Source organism: Etheostoma cragini, chromosome 2, assembly GCF_013103735.1.
Source record: "Etheostoma cragini isolate CJK2018 chromosome 2, CSU_Ecrag_1.0, whole genome shotgun sequence".
NCBI lineage: Eukaryota > Metazoa > Chordata > Actinopteri > Perciformes > Percidae > Etheostoma > Etheostoma cragini.
The window spans coordinates 5775243-5792218 of NC_048408.1; the positions used below are offsets into that span (position 1 = coordinate 5775243).

The following is a 16976-nucleotide window of genomic DNA, read 5'->3' on the forward strand; positions in this document are numbered from 1 at the left end:
TGGTCCCCTAATACTGTATCTGAAGTCTCTTTTATATAGACCTTAGTGGTCCCCTAATACTGTATCTGAAGTCTCTTCCCCAAAATTCAACCTTGGAATTCCAGCCACTAGAGCCAGTCCCACTATGAGCTTTCCTTAGGATGTGCCATTTGTCAGTCTGTAGCGTTTGCCAAATTCTCTGGGCGGGCAGAACAGAGAAAGGGGAGGTAACCTTGCCCTTATGAACCTCATAAACCTTTAACCTCAAACATTAAAAAACTGTCCGATTTTTACTTTTTAATAAACCATAATTACAAAAGTTACACAAAACATTGCATTACAAATACAGGCTCAAAACAAGATGTATTTTCTTCTGATAGTTACTTAGTGACATTGCGGTTACTTGAATAAGTTTGATAATTCAAATGACTGAAAATGTAAAACTATTGATGTAAACAACATTAAGAACTTTTTTCTTATTTGTCATCAATGCTTCAGCGTATTTTAATGGAAATTAAACATCCATTTCAAGCTTGTATAGGGAACTAAATAAAAAGGTCAAACCCAGCATTGGTTCTTGCACGTACAAAGCTTAGAATCACCAGACAGCGACTGACAGGGAAAACAGAAAGAGGAAGGACATAAAAAACTATTATATATAGCTTCACAGCAAAATGGACTTTGTCTCTATGAACATACTTAAAACCAGAACAGAGAGAACATTAGGCCTGGCTAACTGTTTACACAACATAGTAAAAACTATGCACTAATACAATGATTACTCTGCCTCGTCTCCAGTTACATCAATCTCGTTTACGTCTTCCTCCTCCTCCTCCTCCTCCTCTTCCTCCGGAGTTATGTCCATGTTGTCGAGTCCATTCTCACGCTCTCTGGTCTGAGGCACTCTGTCTGGGGAGTAAAGCAGAACGTCCACCTCCACCTCCTCGTTGTCTACTTGATCGCAGCCTGAGCTCTGAACAGTTTCAGGTGGAGGTGGACCACCTTTCCCAGGCGTTTGGAGCAGGCGTTTGTGCTCCGAAGGCATTTTGTCTTCTTGAGGCAGGCGGGGGTCACGGTGGGCCGAGCCGCCGTCTTTGATAGCGGTCTGCTGGGTCGTATCTGACACTGCGGCTTTTTGGGGTTAAAAAAAAAAAAAGAAAAATAAAGAGAAAAAGTCAAAGTCATCTAGAGTAATTGTTTTTTTTTAACTATGTTGCTTTTGGTTTTTGTAGCCTTAAAAAAAAAAAAATAGAAAAATCATTGTTGAGAGAATAAAATTATGATTTTAATAAAGCAACATGTGTTAGGGGTTTTAAAATGGGATAGACTGATTAAACCAGTGCTTTATCAACTGAAAACTTAGGGGACACTGCCCAAGCCAAAACTTTACCTTCATCAGGATCCTTCCGTGGCTGCTCCCTCTCAGCTGCTAACTTGGCCCCCTCGTCTCCCAAGGCATCAAAGGAAGACGCGTCCCCAAACACACTGGTCTCCTTACTAGTAGAGCTGGATTTATCATCTTGCTGGGATTTGTAGAAAATTTCATTGTGATTTTTATCAGTTTTGACATGAAAGAGTGCGCAAGACTCTTTATTCCCGTCCCTGTTCCGAGCCTGAGCAATGTCCAATTCTGTCTCCTCGGTTAGTTCTTCAGATCTGCCCCCGCATGCCTTTCCTTCACTTTCTGTATCTCTTGCAGTTCCACTTGTTTTCCTGTCCTGGCTTTCGTGGGACTTCCTTGTTCTTGAGTGTTGGCGTTTGATGAGCTTTTCAATCTCCTTCAGAGTGACAAGTGGTGGCCTACGTGTTTTCCCCTCTGGGGTCACGATATTCTTGTGGTCTGCCTGAGCCTTTACATGGGTCTCAGCACTTACAGTCTTCTTCAGTGGAAGTTCCTCCGCTTTACTTCTATTCCTCCTCTTTTTTCTACACTCACTCTTTGTTTTCGCACTCTCCTTCAGCAAATTGCTGCCAATTTGCATTCCGCTTTTTTCTAAATTGTGGCCCATTCTTTCAGTCATGGCAGGGAAGCTCTCTGGAGGGCTCTCTTCAACCTTTTTCTTTGGTGGCCTTCCACGTCCCCGTTTGGGGACTCCCAATTCATTCAGAATCGGAGCTTTATGGACAACGGGTTTAAAAACATGTTCTATGCCGGAGTTGGTTGGTATCTCTTGAGCTTTTTTGAAAAAAGCCCTGGTACAGACCCGTGTCCGGTCAGTGTTGACGTCCCCAGGCCCTCTGGTTTGCTCTTTTGGACTCTCTGTGATGGTTGATTGTTCATTGGGTTTCCCTACAAATTTGTATGGGACGTTGGAAGAAGAGGCCATTACTCTTTCCTTTGCCAGCACATTGTTGCTCGCCAAACTGACTGAACAAACGCCGAGATTTATTTGACCCTTATTTGTTCCATCACTGACTCTCACATGTTGGTATGCCAAAAGAGAACTGGCCTCTCGTAGAGGGCTTGTGCGCTTTCGCTTCCTCTTTTTAGACGCTGTAGAATCTCCTTCACTTGTCTGCTTTCTCCTCTTTTTAGACGCTGTCACATCACCTTCACTTGTCCACTTTCTCCTCCTTTTAGACACTGCAGCATCACCTTGAGTGTCACTTTGTTTAGATTCCAACTTCAGTTCAGCCACATTTCGATGTCCAGCGGATACTGCTCCTCTCTCTTCCACTGTCCGGGATGCGACACTCTTTTTTTGGGGACTCAACTCCAGAGGTTTCGGTCTTTGCTTTGAGCGACAGCTGAGGTTTGTATTCTGTGGTGAAAGCGCTCTTTTTTTTTCTCTTTGAGCGATCGCACTGAGAGGAAATTGTAGCAGCCCGTGGTTTAGTGTGAGCCAGGGTCGCCCGTGCAGAGATGGCTGTGGCGGAATTGTATCCTTTTGACGCGTTGAGTCATTAAGGGTAGTCTGGGGTCTTTCTGCTGAGGGACACGCCTCTAACGGAGAGAGACATCGAGGGAGCCGCAAATCATCCATGAAAGATAAATGATACGAGGATTGGGTCTCGCTTACACTGGTCAGCTGTAAAAACTGTTCAACGTTCTCATTGACCTGTGAAGACGGGTCCTGGCATGCTGGGTAATAAGGAACAGTAGTAAGGGGTTTCTGATTGCTGGAGTAGAGAGCTGTGGGTAGGATTGATCTTGTTGTGGGTGCTTCAGCATAAGGACAATTTTGACTTTTGGCCAGTGGCATGTCCTGGGGGCTGGTTCCATCTCTTTGCCCCATGGCTGGGACAGATGAGTGATACTGAGGAGAGCTCGCCTCCTGCTGCTGGATTGGCACAGCAGCCAGCTGGAAAGACGAGATGCTGGAGCAGCTGGCCTGGTTCTGAGCTGGCAAGTAACAATAGATACCTGTAAAACAGGTGTGAAGACAGCCATCAATCCATCTTGAATTTATCATCTTACATCTTGAAGTGGTTGGCGTTATGTAAGGTTCACAACGCCAGTTTTTTGCACAAATTACATACCAAGTCATTGCAAAAAGAATAATTGAAATTAAGAGTTAAAAAAACAATTAGTGAATTGAATGATTGATTAATCATCAAGCAAGTAAGCTAGGGCTGCACAATTAATCAAATTTTAATCACAATCACAGCTTCCCACAATCACATTTGCGCAATATTTTAAATGAGTCATTCTGTTCATAGAACAAAGCCAATGTAGCGCTCCGTAAACCACTGTCTGATCATGTGCCAGTCAGAGTAGTTCCCTGCACCGCGCAGCTTAGTTTCTAGATGTAGACAGTCACAGAGGACAGAGTAACATCAGTAATACATCGGTCACAAGGTTTACCAGTTTACGCAACAATTTGTTCCGTCTGTTTTGTTTTTCAGACAACAGCAGTGATCAGTGCTAGTCTGTTAGCTCACAGGGCTCTAGAGTGCTAGTTAGTGTCTGTTAGCTCACAGGGCTCTAGAGTGCTAGTTAGTGTCTGTTAGCTCACAGGGCTCTAGAGTGCTAGTTAGTGTCTGTTAGCTCACAGAGCCCTACGGAGCTAGTTAGTGTCTGTTAGCTCACAGGGCTCTACGGAGCTAGTTAGTGTCTGTTAGCTCACAGGGCTCTAGGGTGCTAGTTAGTGTCTGTTAGCTCACAGAGCCCTACGGAGCTAGTTAGTGTCTGTTAGCTCACATAGCCCTACGGAGCTAGATAGTGTCTGTTAGCTCACAGGGCTCTAGGGTGCTAGTTAGTGTCTGTTAGCTCACAGGGCTCTAGGTTGCTAGTTTATGTCTGATAGCTAACAGGGCTCTAGGGTGCTAGTTAGTGTCTGTTACCTCACAGGGCTGTAGGGCACTACTAACAAAGCAATGTTGTTTATATGGATTTGGTTAATTTTGTGTTACACGACCCTTTTCTTCTGTTAAGCCGTGCCTGTGTTGTGAGCTCTCCTCTTACTCTGCGCCCCCATTAACTCACACACAGCTCCCACGCATGACAGAGAGACAGTGGCGACAGCACCGGTCCACACTTCTGACATTTGATGTGACCCATGGCCTGAATATCATAGTTCATAAAAATGCAGCACAGTGACGATACAGACATTTCATACACACAACGTATGTAACTCCACTGACCCGCCATTCGACCCGTGTTGGACCCATTCATAATGAGTCAGCCGTCACTCTGTGAGTAGCACACGCTTCAGTCCATCGCACTCCCTCTCTCTTCCTAGCTCTCTTAATCAGTTATTGTTGAAACACGAGTGAAGGAGCTTTCTCAGAGATACTTTTTGTTAAATATATCCTAGGCTATTTATGTCAGATAATTTTGATTTGCAGCTGTATGTATATGTACAACATACAACTTCCACATAATAAAAATGTAGCACAATATGGATGTGAAAGCAGTTACAAATAGCCTTTATGACAATTATTTTGGTTAAAAATCAACAAATAATCAAGATAATTAATCGTGATCTCAATATTGATCAAAATAATCGTGATGATCCCCCTGTGTTCTGCTTTCCTCAAACTAGTAAACTGCCTATATTTGGGTCTTGGACTGCTTTTCAGACAAAATAGGCAATTATTCTAACTTAAGGAAATTATGATTTGTCATTTTTCATAACGCTGTAAAGGGTTGGACTATAAACAAGAGGACAGCTCAATAAAACACAGATAAAAGGATTATATAGAAAAGGATGGAGCAATAGAGAACTTATCATCTTCCATGATTCTACACCCACCACATGTACAAAGTTATATTAGTGAATATAAAGGAGAAATAGTCACATGTCTAATAGTTCTTTTTCCATTATCCAAATTATGGAGTGTGGTCTAGACCTACTCTGTCTGTAAAGTGTCTCGAGATAACTCTTGTTATGAACTGATACTATAAATAAAATTGAATTGAATTAATTAACATCTCTCCCTCTTTTTATGAAAAACAGCTCATAGTTTCATTAGCAGGAGCTCTCTAGCTTGCAAGACCCACTGCTAGGCAACACATTAACCTGCATTTATCAATGAGGCAATTGTAAAAGACAACAGTCTACATATCTTGTTAGGAGACAAATGTATACTTCACAATAAAAAAAGGGGATGTAGATACCTGTTTCTGTTGATGAGTGACCAACTTGTGTCCCAAAATCCTGGTAATGTATACATCCTGCTGCACTGACAGCAGCATGCTCCTGGCTTTGCGGCGGCTCTTTCTCTGTAACGGGGATCTGGCAAATGGCCGGCACTCCGTCAAGTATTGGTTGATAATAATGAGACTTCTTGCAGTCCCTGTCTAAGTTTGGCAGGATGTTCAGGCCCATCATGATGTCTTCTAACAGCTTCTCTATCTGCTCATCACACTCCTCTGCAGGACCTGGAGGCTGGGGGGGCGGGACTGACCCGGGGCCGTCGTTTTGGTTTGGGGTGAAGCAGTCGCTAGAGAGAGGCTGGGAGACGGACGTGGTGCTGAAGTAGGGGGGTGGTGATGGTGGTTCAGAGGAGTCGGTGGGAGCTTGTTGAAGATTCTGGGTCTCTGGTTTATGATTGAGGACTGGCTGGACAGAGGAGGGAGGAGGCTCAATGCTTGTCTGCGGCCTTTTGTGGTTGGAGCCGTCCTTTAGAAAGACAAATAAGAGGTTACATTTATTTGAGCAAGTTTAGTTGTGAAGATTCAATTCATATCTGAACCAATTAATACATACGGACTTTCTATAATCTTCTATTTCGGTTTTCCTTTTCTTCATTACGTAATGGAAAACATCCCTAATCTTTCCTTAGGAGTGTGGCTGTGGTGCTGCTGATCTTAGGTGAAGTCTGGGAGCAGATGAAGAAACAGTCCTGATGTCCATTGAGCCTCGGTCTGCAGCTCGGCCAGTCCAGATACTAAGTAAGAATATTACCTGATGTTGGAATCAAGGGCCCTTACTTATGAAACGTGCGTACGACCTAAAACAGCCGTAGGACGGGCGTACACCGATTCCTACGCAAAGCAAGGCGTTTATCAATCTGGACGTGAGCGGAGGCTGCGATAAAATCTCACGTCTGTTCTGAACTCGTGTACACAAGTTTTCGAGTCAGTGTGGCCTTGCGGTGCAGCATATCATCAGTTTAACAGGGGAAGTCATCAGCTGATCACCCATCGGCAATGGCAGATCTGGCACAGAGGACACACGCGCTCTCCCTCACAGCTTGTGGTTGGCTGGCTCTGACTCATGGAATAATAATAACAATAATAATAATAATAATAATAATAATAATAATAATAATATCTATACTATAGCATACATATGTCAAGGATGTCTAAATTAAATGAACCTCAGCTGGAGTCCGATTTACTACGGCAACACGGTTGACCGCAGCAGGGATCGCTTTCCATTCTGCATTCGTTTTTAATCTCCACCTCTGAAAAGTGCCGCTTCTTAGCCGGATTATGTCTGGTCATGTCGTAAATTGTAGGGGCGAGGCCTAAAAAACGAGAATATATCGGGGCGTGATATTTAAATTACGATCGTTTCCAGTCGCTGCATTTATCAACGTACGACCAGTTTTAAGCTGTCATGGATCACACATGAAGCCTGTCGTAAGAAGATTTCTGCAGTTATATCTGTCCCGGTTTCTACGTTAGGTTGGCAAATGAGGGCCATAATGTCTTTCACTTCTCCCAGTGTGCAAATCTGTGGTTTTGGATCACCGTGTTTGTTGCACAAAAAAATTTGCCTATGGCATTAATATTTCCCCTAACACTATCATTTCATAATCTCAATCCCGTTCCCATGCAAAACACACTTACATGTAAAGACTTGATATGGTTGAAAGCACTTTTCTTTTGGTGTGAGAGGCCCGGCACTCAGCAATTAATGTGACAGTTTCCAGAACAATATGAGACAACTTACAGGTCCAATGAGACCACAATATTTGCACCCAAACTGCAGGTGCAGCAGTCCCTGGCCAAATGATTAGGATCTTTAACTGAGGATCTTTATAGAGAATGATGTGAAGCAATCACACATCAACACAACAAATCTTGTTCTATCTCGAAAGCACTGAACTTGGCAGCTTCAGTGATTGCAACTGAAACATAAACATCCAATCAAATCAAAGGGAATTGGATGACAAGTGTGTCTGTGTGTACATTCACTGTCACGCTTACTTACCTGTTTCAGGGAGGTCAGAACTGATAATGCTTCATCTGTGTCATGCATGCGCACAACCTCCCACACTTCTCCTTTAGTCCTTCTCCTCAGCTTCACCTGCACAGAGGGAAGAAAACATGGCCACGATGAAAACCAATGATAAAAAAAAAAAAAAGAAACACTTGTTGTGAAAGTGGAAAGTAGTTCCAACGCACCAAAATGATCTCTAATCTTTTAATGGCCTCGTGTTTTGAAGGAAAGCAGGACAAGGTAACACATTGGTTTAACTGAATGTAATCCCCAGAAAGTAGCTTTTTTGCATTTTTAAACTTTCATTACAGAGAGATGATGATGCAATGAGAGAGAGATTTATTTTTTTCAAATTTTTTAATGCCAAATTGGCACTTTCTGTGAGTGAAGAAGTCTCCATACTACCCCATACTCAGGACTGAGCTGTTAATTTGCCTGATAAGCTTTACTATCCATCACAAGGAAGAGGAAATGTGTCTTTGATGTGGTTCACAATCAATTTGTAATATTACCTGATTTAGCTTTTGGGTTAATGTTCACACCTAACTGCAAGAGATTTAATTTGAGGTTATTTTCTACATCCTTCTTACCTTGACAGAAATCTGTGTGGCATTCATTATCTTCTGCATCTGTTTCATCTTAGCCAGGCTCTTCATCCCGATATTTGTATGCCTCCTCCCTGTAGACTTTCCTTTTTCCTTTCCTAACATCTCATCTCTGTTGCTTGGCTGCTCTGTGTTTATTCTGTCCTCCGCTGTTTTGCCATTTCTTTTCCCGTCCTCCAATCCTGTCCCTTCCTTAGCCAACCCTTGTATGCTGTCTCCAAACTCAGAGGACTGCTGGTTGCCGCTGTCTTCCCGAGGTGGCGGGGAGTTTGAGTCGTCATTCAGGGAAATGGGGAGGGTCATCACGTTGCTGGGCAAAGCTGAAGTTGAAGTGGGATTTGTTACACTGTCAGAGGATCGGTCTAATGTAGACTGTCCCTCGCTTCGTGCTCCACTGTGCATATTGGATAAGGGTAGGCAAGGAGTGGAGAAAAAATGTGTATCATCTGTGATGTTTGGGCATTGCACTGAGATAGAAAACCCCAAACTTTGAGCTTCAGAGCATGCCGTTTGGCCAGATTGAGTAGAAGAACTGCCCACCATCTTTTCACCAGCTCTAACAGTCTGTGTGCCTGTGGATACACAACTCCTCTTTTCAATTGGAGAAGCCGTAGCTCTCTTTTCAACATTTTCAGTTTGAACTTGTGCATCCTGCATGTCTCTGCTTTCATTTCTCTCTCTGCCTGCTTCTGCCTTTTCTCTGCAACTCCATAAACTATTTCCCCAGAGTGCTGCCTCCTCCCCCCCTCCATGTTCCTGTCCTTCAACAAGGTCTGTGATCCCAAGCTGGTGGGCCGCAGACAGCACGTCATGCTGCTCTTTACTTCCTTTTACCTCTAACTTCCCAGAGTACAGAAGAGCAACAAGCTTCAGCAGGGTCTGGGCCTTCACAGCCTGGAGCTGGATCTGGCACTTCTGACCCGATGGAGGAGACCGGGAGGCAGACAGCTTCTGAGACAGGAAGGGACTGAGAGCTGCAAGGATGCAACCGTGGGTTGGGACTGAGATACCTTTACAAATAGTAGGAAAGAATAAAAGTGGTTGAGTTGTTTGTTATTACCCTTCAATTTAAAACGTTTAAGTATGCTACACAGCTCACTCTCACCCTCAGTTTGCAAAAGAGTATCACAGAATTGGGCATTGTTTTGTTGTCTCTGCAGCTCTCTAAGAAGCTGCAGCTTAAAACCTGGCCACCGGTACAGCTGCATGTCCACATGGGCACTGGGAGGATGGAAGGACATGGGGGGGGGGGGGGGGGGGGGGGGGGGGGGGGGGGGGGGGGGGGGGACAACATAGATACAGGAATATGGTTACATTTGCTGTGGAATAAACTACTCCTGTCGGTACCAGTGGTGGGCCCATGCACTTACAAAATCGCCCTGTTCACTGTTGCCTATAAATGAACCTCTGTCACTGCTTTGGGTTTTACATTTTCTTATTTATCGGTTGCCTCATTTTAATGTTTTAATCCGTTTTATCCTATTGTGTTTGTGCCTTTAAAGTACTGCCACTTTGAACGAAATGCCACACTAGGTCGTTAAAGCATCTTTTACCCCCCAAATGCAAGAGGGCGTGCTGTGACTAATGGAGTTACAAACATGAACTCACTATTCGACTTTGCAAAATCAACATAGCCTAGCATCAACTCGCACAGCTTGGTCGCGTATGACTACCGGCGTTCATTTGGGACTCTGAGCAGGCGCAGCACGTGGAAGCACAACCGTGTTCGCGCAATGTCCGCGTTATTGAACTTTAGGTTAAATGTCTGACTGACATTTTACTTTTAACCGTTAACTTGTATTAACCTCTTTCATTTATTCTATTTTCTGTTCGACATCTTCTGGTCACTGTGGCTAAAAGTTAGCTAGTTAGCAAACAAAATCAATAAATATACTATGCACGACCAACTTATTCACAAATAGCGTGATAAATGTGACATAAGCCCATAACAATTGAGATTTGAACTGACCACAGAGCATCTCCATGTGATTAAGTTAACAGTTAGCAAACACCAACGCGCAACTAAACGGGGGTAACGTTAACGCTAACTTAGCATTAGCTAGCTGAAATATTACACTTACCACCAGTAGCATTATACGTCTGCTGCACGAACAGGTGTTTTTGCACAATTACTGCATTTTATATAACACTAGCGTTAACGCGTCTACGGTTAAACTAACAGAAGCATTAGCTACATGTTTTAACACTTTTCCTGTTGTGTGCATGTGAACGTGAGCCGCAAACTTAAAGCGCCACCTGCTGGCCGCTCTGTCCTATGACAATAAGACCAAAGAACGTATTGGGTGTTTGTTGACTGCATTGTTCTGCTTTGTAGCACAAGCCGAGGGACCGTTTCCACCATGAACTGCCCCTCACTGATTTATTAACATAGTATGATAAACAAGAGGCAAAAGAAAGCAAAGTTTTCAAAATTCTTTTATTTTTTTTATTAAAACTGTATTGCTAGTTACATAATTCATTCATAAATGAGAATGTGCAACTTTTAAGAGCCAAGGCAAAGAGATTAGAGTGTAGTCCGGAATCAGATTTTTTTTCATTAGAGTTCCAGTATCTGATGAGTGTGTTACAGGATTTTGTTTAGAGAACTTGTTTTGCATTTAATTAAGACAAACTCAATTTTTTCAATCAAATCTTAAAAACTGATTGCATATGCATTCACCCAGAGCACCCAAAACATTTAAACCCAAATCAATATAAAAAAAAAAATACATAAAACCATTCAAATTAACAAATATTCTCTTGTATATATAGTTTAAATGTGCTTTAATTTTTTTTTCACTTTTTATTTTTAAATAGCAAATTCTGGTCTACGTCTCCTTACACTGCAATTTTCTAACACAAACCCTTGCTCTCTTCTATTGTCTTTAAGTCTGTCCACTGTTGAAGGCATTTTGTCACTTTGAGAAAAATGAAGCATCCTCTGTCGTGTTTCAATTGGCATGGAAAACAAAAAACCCATTCTTTTAATCATCCACTCGGTAAGTATCTACATCTCACTCAGCACTAAGAATATGCATTCTTCTACAGAAGAATCACTGAAGAGAAGAAATGCGGGCCATAACAGACAGTCCTGTCTTCTCCCATGTGCTGTTCTGTAGTCTTAAAACCAGGTAGGTTATGGGTATGTGAAGCAGTAAATTATACAGAACTCAAAACTTGTATACCTTATAAAAAAAACAATTGCAATAACAAGAATCAACCAGTCACTTCTTACATTATTTTGCAGAATAGAAAACTGATGAGTTCCATATACAATATTCCCAACTAGTTACCTGCTGAGAAAAAGACACCTTGATGTCATGTTGGGCACACCCATCACACCTATCCTGAATGAGAGCGAGGCACTCCAGTTAGCCCACATAGATGCTGTTAGAGACAGTCTCGTATGTACACATTCATAAGACTACAGAACTGCAGATATTAGTAAATTCAACCCATGATTCCTGTAATGTCTCCCAAGAATTACAAAAGGGCTAAAACGGAACAGAAACATCACTTTAGAAACAGAAGCTCTATTTTCATCTGTAGGGATATCCCTGTAGGGATGACCTTCCACCCTTTTTTTCTATGGATCACAATCAAATACAAAAAAAGAAAAAATGGAGCATGCATCTTGTCGATGGGACTGTCACAGACACAATCTGCGCACAAAACAAAGCAGATGACAGTTTTCAGTGTAGCTGCTGTAGAAGTCTGAGTGGGTGAAGTTCTTGTATTCAGTTCTTGCATTCAGTATTGGCAGTCGCAGCAGTAGCAGTGTCATTTGGCACGTGAACATTACTGTGGTACAGAGCAAAACAAGAAGAGGAACAACCACTACCGAAACAGAAGCAGAAGCTCTACACATATCTGATTAGATCAGAAAACATTGGTTCTCAGTGGTAGGATTTTTTTTTTGTAGCATTTATCCATCAGAGAGCAAAAAAGACATTTCCTCATTCTTTTTAAACAGAGTATAATAGCCATTTATGTAAAATTTCACAATAAAGTGTCTTGTTCTGATCCCAACTTTCTATGTAGTTTCATTAGTCTACGGCTACGCTTCAACCTCCAAGAAATAGAAAAAGTTCTCTTATGAAGCCAGTCTAGTCGAAGAGAGAATTAGTGTTGCCTGGGCAAGTGGTGGTGTTATAGTGTTATAGTATAGCGCGGAGATGTAGTGTTGTGGCCGTGGTATCTGATCAAGTGGTTAGAGTTTCAGTGACTCGCAGAGCACAAAGTGGTCATAGTGTCTTGTCCGGATGTCCACAGGGAGCGTAGGTCCACGTCAGGTTTTCTGTGGTTTGTCAGCTGCAATAGAAGAATGTAACAAAGAGAGAGAAGAAAAACTGCCAAAGAGGGACAGAATGGTAGAGTGTAAAGGATGGAGTTTAGTCCCATCGGTAGTGTAGTGGTCCCCATTTGTCAGTTCAGCAAGGGCAGTAGGTGGGAGGAGGCTGTCGTCTTGTGATGCACACAATCAGTTTTTCTGCAAGAGAAGAAGAGGCACAAGTGCGGAAATTGATCATGCGGAGTGGCTAATGTGAGGCGTTCATGCCTAGGTGGGAACAATGGCACATTTAAAATTCTGATTCACAGCAAAGGCTTGGAAGAAAAGAAAAAAAGTAGTGGCCACTGGCAACAAATTCGTCACTAGTAAGACAAAAATTCCACAAATTGTGCAGAGACCAAAATGAAATAAAATCACATCTCAGAAGAAAAAAAATAGAAAAAGAAATTCACTGACACTTTTTACCAGCAGGGGGAGCAAAAACAGTCCAACTACAGTACAATGGAAGCACATAGACAACACTGGTCACTGCTAAACACAGTCAAAATCACAGAAAATACACAACTAAGATATTAGGCCAAGCAGTGAGTTGAGAGGAGCAGCTGCTGGGACACACATACCATGCACTGACATGCAGTGTGACAGTTGGTGTAGCCTAACCATCGTAAGAATCCATTAGAGGCAAAGAGGCTTGCCTCTCCCCATACATCCCTCCCTGAGAGAGAGAGAGAGAGAGAGATAAGAAGAAAGAGAGTAGAAGTGTGTGATAGAGAAAGAAAGAAAAGGAGAAAGAGACCAAAGGCGACATACAGTATTAAGAGAAAATGGAGAAGAAAGATTAAGGGGGGAAAGAAAAGCAAGAGGAAAAAAGTGAAAGGAAATAGGGGTATCAGATGAGAAAAGAACATGAGGTTAGTTCAATGTTGGGTTGTGTTTTGGGGGGAGGGGGGTAAGAACAAAGATAAGAAATGATGTGCAAGACACAGATCAACCACAGTGCTTTAATAAGGCATGCATCAACATGCTGACTGTGGGTGTGTGTGAGAGCCAGTCCGTTCACACTAATATTTTTAGCAAGAAGTGTGAAGATATGGGTCGGTGTTTCACCCTAAAATCTGGATGATGAAAAGGGGGGGGGGTGTGTGTGTGTGTGTGTTACTCATGATTAACCATTCTTTTCTTTCAGCTAGGTTAGGATGTGCATCAATATCCAATCCAAAAAACATTATTCGGCTTTGTGACAACACAGACAAAGACTCCACACAGACTCCTGAATGAACCGGAGTTATTTCACAGAGACGACGCAGAGGATAACAGTATTAGCAGATGATAAGATAACAGGAAGTGCGGCTCCTCAGAAAGTGTGTTTTTAAAACATACTCTATGAAAATCGTGATCATGTCAGTACCATACCACCGTCTTACAAATTAGTATTATTAGGTAAGTTAGGCAAGGGGATGCAAGCAGTACGTAGTTGAGTAATACTGATGAAAGTGCAGTCATGCATGGTTATGTGTGTGTGAAAAGAGACGTGTGTTGTGCATGTGGCGTGGTTTTACCTGCACTGCATCTTTGTCAGCAGGTTCGAGTGTGTTATCGAAAGTGTTCCTTCTCCCTCTCTGGTCAAGTGTGGAGTAGGCATCTGAAGGAAGAGGAGAAACATAGTACAGTATAGTTAAATTTTGTGTGTGTGTGTGTGTGTGTGTGTGTGTGTGTGTGTATGTGTGTGTGTGTTTTTCCTGTCACACTTGCCTGGTCCCAAGTCATTCATTGGAATCATTTCGCGGTCCCCTTTGCCTCCTGTGTATTAAAGACACAACAAAATGAGCATCAATATGTAGTTAGTAATGGGTTAGCCTCCCACAGAAATCAGTGTTAACAGCCGGACCATCTCCTCCAAAGGTAGAATAGTGTGTAGGTGTGTTAGTGTTTTGTAAGAGTATCAAGTGTCAGCCATGAGCCAGCTCGTATTTGCAAAGCTATAGTTCACGCTTCTTCGGTGTGTGGTGGATGGGATTTTTGAAACCTTACTATCAGTGCAAAAGAGTTCAAAAAGATCTTATATTATAGGATATTGGAGAGATAATGTATTTTAACATAAGTGTGATGGCTGACAACGCCAGTTGAGATCATCTAAAAAGCCCTGCTGTGGTAAACCCTTAAATGTCTGCCAAGCAGGTTGAGACAACCATGGAAGATGGCAAAAGCCTTTTTCATTCTCCCATGTCTTGAAACACTGCCACAGTTACATTTGTAGAATTTGAAGCAGAGCTCTGTGGAGCTAAAAGCTTAATTTATGGTTGCCGCTGTCATCCGGGTGAGAGGTGTGCATGCCGTAAAATGTTGACACCACGGCTGTCGCCTGTACTAACATCTGTATGGTTCTTCATGTACGGACCACAGGGAGTCAAACAGCCTCAAACATGTGGTCAACACCACACTGGCAAAAGAAGAAACACATTGCTGGAGAGTGTGGAAAAACATGAGAATCGTTTTGTCAAAGTGCTTCATGGAAAGAGATTTGGATTTTGGAGATTAACAACAGTCAGTTGAATGATTAGATAAATGTTTCGCGGCAAGTTGGTGTTTAACATGGATGTGTTTACTACTGTTGCCAGGCAGCCAACTGTCCTTTACTTCTATCTCTTCTCTACTACTTTTTGCTCATTCACAGATTTGTTTGTACGCCCTCTGGTGTTTCGGAGAATACTGCAGCGAACAATGATCTGATGGTAAACATCTCCGTGAGTGCTCGAAGCACGCATGCCATGGATGGTGTCGCGCTCGAGTATACCCAGCGCTTAAGTCAAGTACAAGACTTTGTTGTGTTGCTCAAAAAACACTAGAATTTGAGCTTTTCAATGACCTTTAGAGCAAGCAGAAGTGGACTGTGTGCAAAGGAAAATTAATAATGTGGAAAACATAACTTGAATTAGCAAAAAGACAGACAATTTCAAGATATACATCTGATCCTTAGCAGTTTAACTTCTAGCGGTATGTTGTATGCTGCATTGCAAACAAGTGATTCATTTTGTTTTTCATTAAAATGTGACAACACAGAATAATATACTATGAGTTAGTACTTTTAGTTAACAGTGTTAACGCAAACCCATTTTAGCAGCTTCAATTTTTTCATCGTGAGGTTAACATTCTTTTTGGCCTAGCAAACTTTGTAGTTTTTTTCACATGCTGTTGTAACAACTAGTAACGTTAGAAAAACTACAACACCCACCGGATCTAGCTAGACCAGAAACAAAACAACAGGCACGCCACACACACTTGTTTGGGCTTGCGAGCCGGCCAAAGAGTAGTAACGTTACGTTTTGAGTGGATGGTGAGTCTGAGACGATGAAATGGACGTCAGTAAGATTCTGAATGGAAACTTTACTTTTTAAAAGTTGCCAAATGTTCCATCGACAAGACCAAAGTGATATGTGTGTTATGATCTATCATTGCAGCACGTCCGGTCTGAAATACCACTTAATGGCCAAGCACACAGCTTTGGTCTCAGCACACTTCACACGCATAGGTTTCCCTTTTGCTTCCTGACCTTTGTCTATGAGCGGGAGAGTGCTGTCCTCATATCCTCCGTTGGCCCTGGTGCTGTTGCTGGGAGGGTTAAGGTTGACCATGAAGTCTGTCTTCTTCCAGCCGTCTTTCTCCAAAGTACGCCGCAGCTCCTTGTAGCCCCACACTGTCTGCAGCACCAGGCCGGCCCCACGCACCTCCCGTTCAGAACGATTACTGCTGACCCCAGTGGACAGGAGAAGCAGAGACAGGGACATGCATAATGAAGCCAAGTAATTCAAAACTTCAGTTTCAACTGGTGAGAGACATGCAGAAATGGACAGAAAATAATCATCTATAAAAAAACAAACAAAAAACAAACAAAAAAATAAAACGGCCCCTACCCGTCCTTGTTAATGAGCACCAGTCTCTCAATTCCCTGTGAGGCCCTGAGGCTCTTTGCTGCTTCCAGACTGGAGCCCAGCACCTCATGGAGCGTGCTCAATACCGACACCACTGTCTCTTCTGACAGCGCTCGCACCGGCTGACTCTGACCACCGCCGGGCAGGTTGGCCACCAAGTTAGGCACCGCATGTTTACCTGAAAACACATGACAAAGAAGAAGTGATCGTTTAAAAACACACTTAAAGATTGACACTATTCTCTTGATACAACATATCCTTGTGTCACAGATGGACTGGCTCAGTCCCACAGAGTGCTCCAAGTCTCACCTAGTAGATCTCTGTTGCGTGCATCAATGGCCATGTTGCGGAGGGCTCCAGACATGGCGCGGACCACGCGGTCGTTGCCGTGGGCCAGCAGCTCAGTCATCATGGGTAGACCCTTCTCCTGCCGCAGCAGGGCGCGGATGTATCGCCCATACTAAACAGACACAATTTGGGTTTTTCATTAAATCAGGGCACAAATTACTCTAACTTTGGATAGACTGTTGTATTTTCTGACACAGCGTAGTCAGAATAC

The 16976-nt window shown here is 42.8% G+C and overlaps 2 protein-coding genes across 2 annotated transcripts in view; both read right to left on the reverse strand.

The window, feature by feature from the left end:
- timm10 (translocase of inner mitochondrial membrane 10 homolog (yeast)) overlaps window positions 1-10464 on the reverse strand; it is a 15067-nt gene extending 4603 nt beyond the window's left edge. The window contains exons 1-6 of the mRNA XM_034888045.1: window positions 10279-10464; window positions 9303-9418; window positions 8183-9207; window positions 7584-7679; window positions 5540-6044; window positions 2605-3343 (exon numbers count right to left, since the gene is read on the reverse strand). Of these exons, the coding sequence (XP_034743936.1) occupies window positions 2605-3343; window positions 5540-6044; window positions 7584-7679; window positions 8183-9207; window positions 9303-9405 (2468 nt within the window). The 5' untranslated portion in view covers window positions 9406-9418; window positions 10279-10464. The remainder of the gene's footprint in view (window positions 1-2604; window positions 3344-5539; window positions 6045-7583; window positions 7680-8182; window positions 9208-9302; window positions 9419-10278) is intronic.
- A 330-nt stretch (window positions 10465-10794) lies between these two features.
- The window catches only part of ctnnd1 (catenin (cadherin-associated protein), delta 1), a 29459-nt gene continuing 23277 nt past the window's right edge, over window positions 10795-16976 (reverse strand). The window contains 7 exon segments of the mRNA XM_034888073.1: window positions 10795-12686; window positions 13149-13203; window positions 14048-14130; window positions 14241-14288; window positions 16039-16232; window positions 16400-16595; window positions 16727-16975. Coding sequence (XP_034743964.1) covers window positions 12628-12686; window positions 13149-13203; window positions 14048-14130; window positions 14241-14288; window positions 16039-16232; window positions 16400-16595; window positions 16727-16975 — 884 coding nt within the window. The 3' untranslated portion in view covers window positions 10795-12627.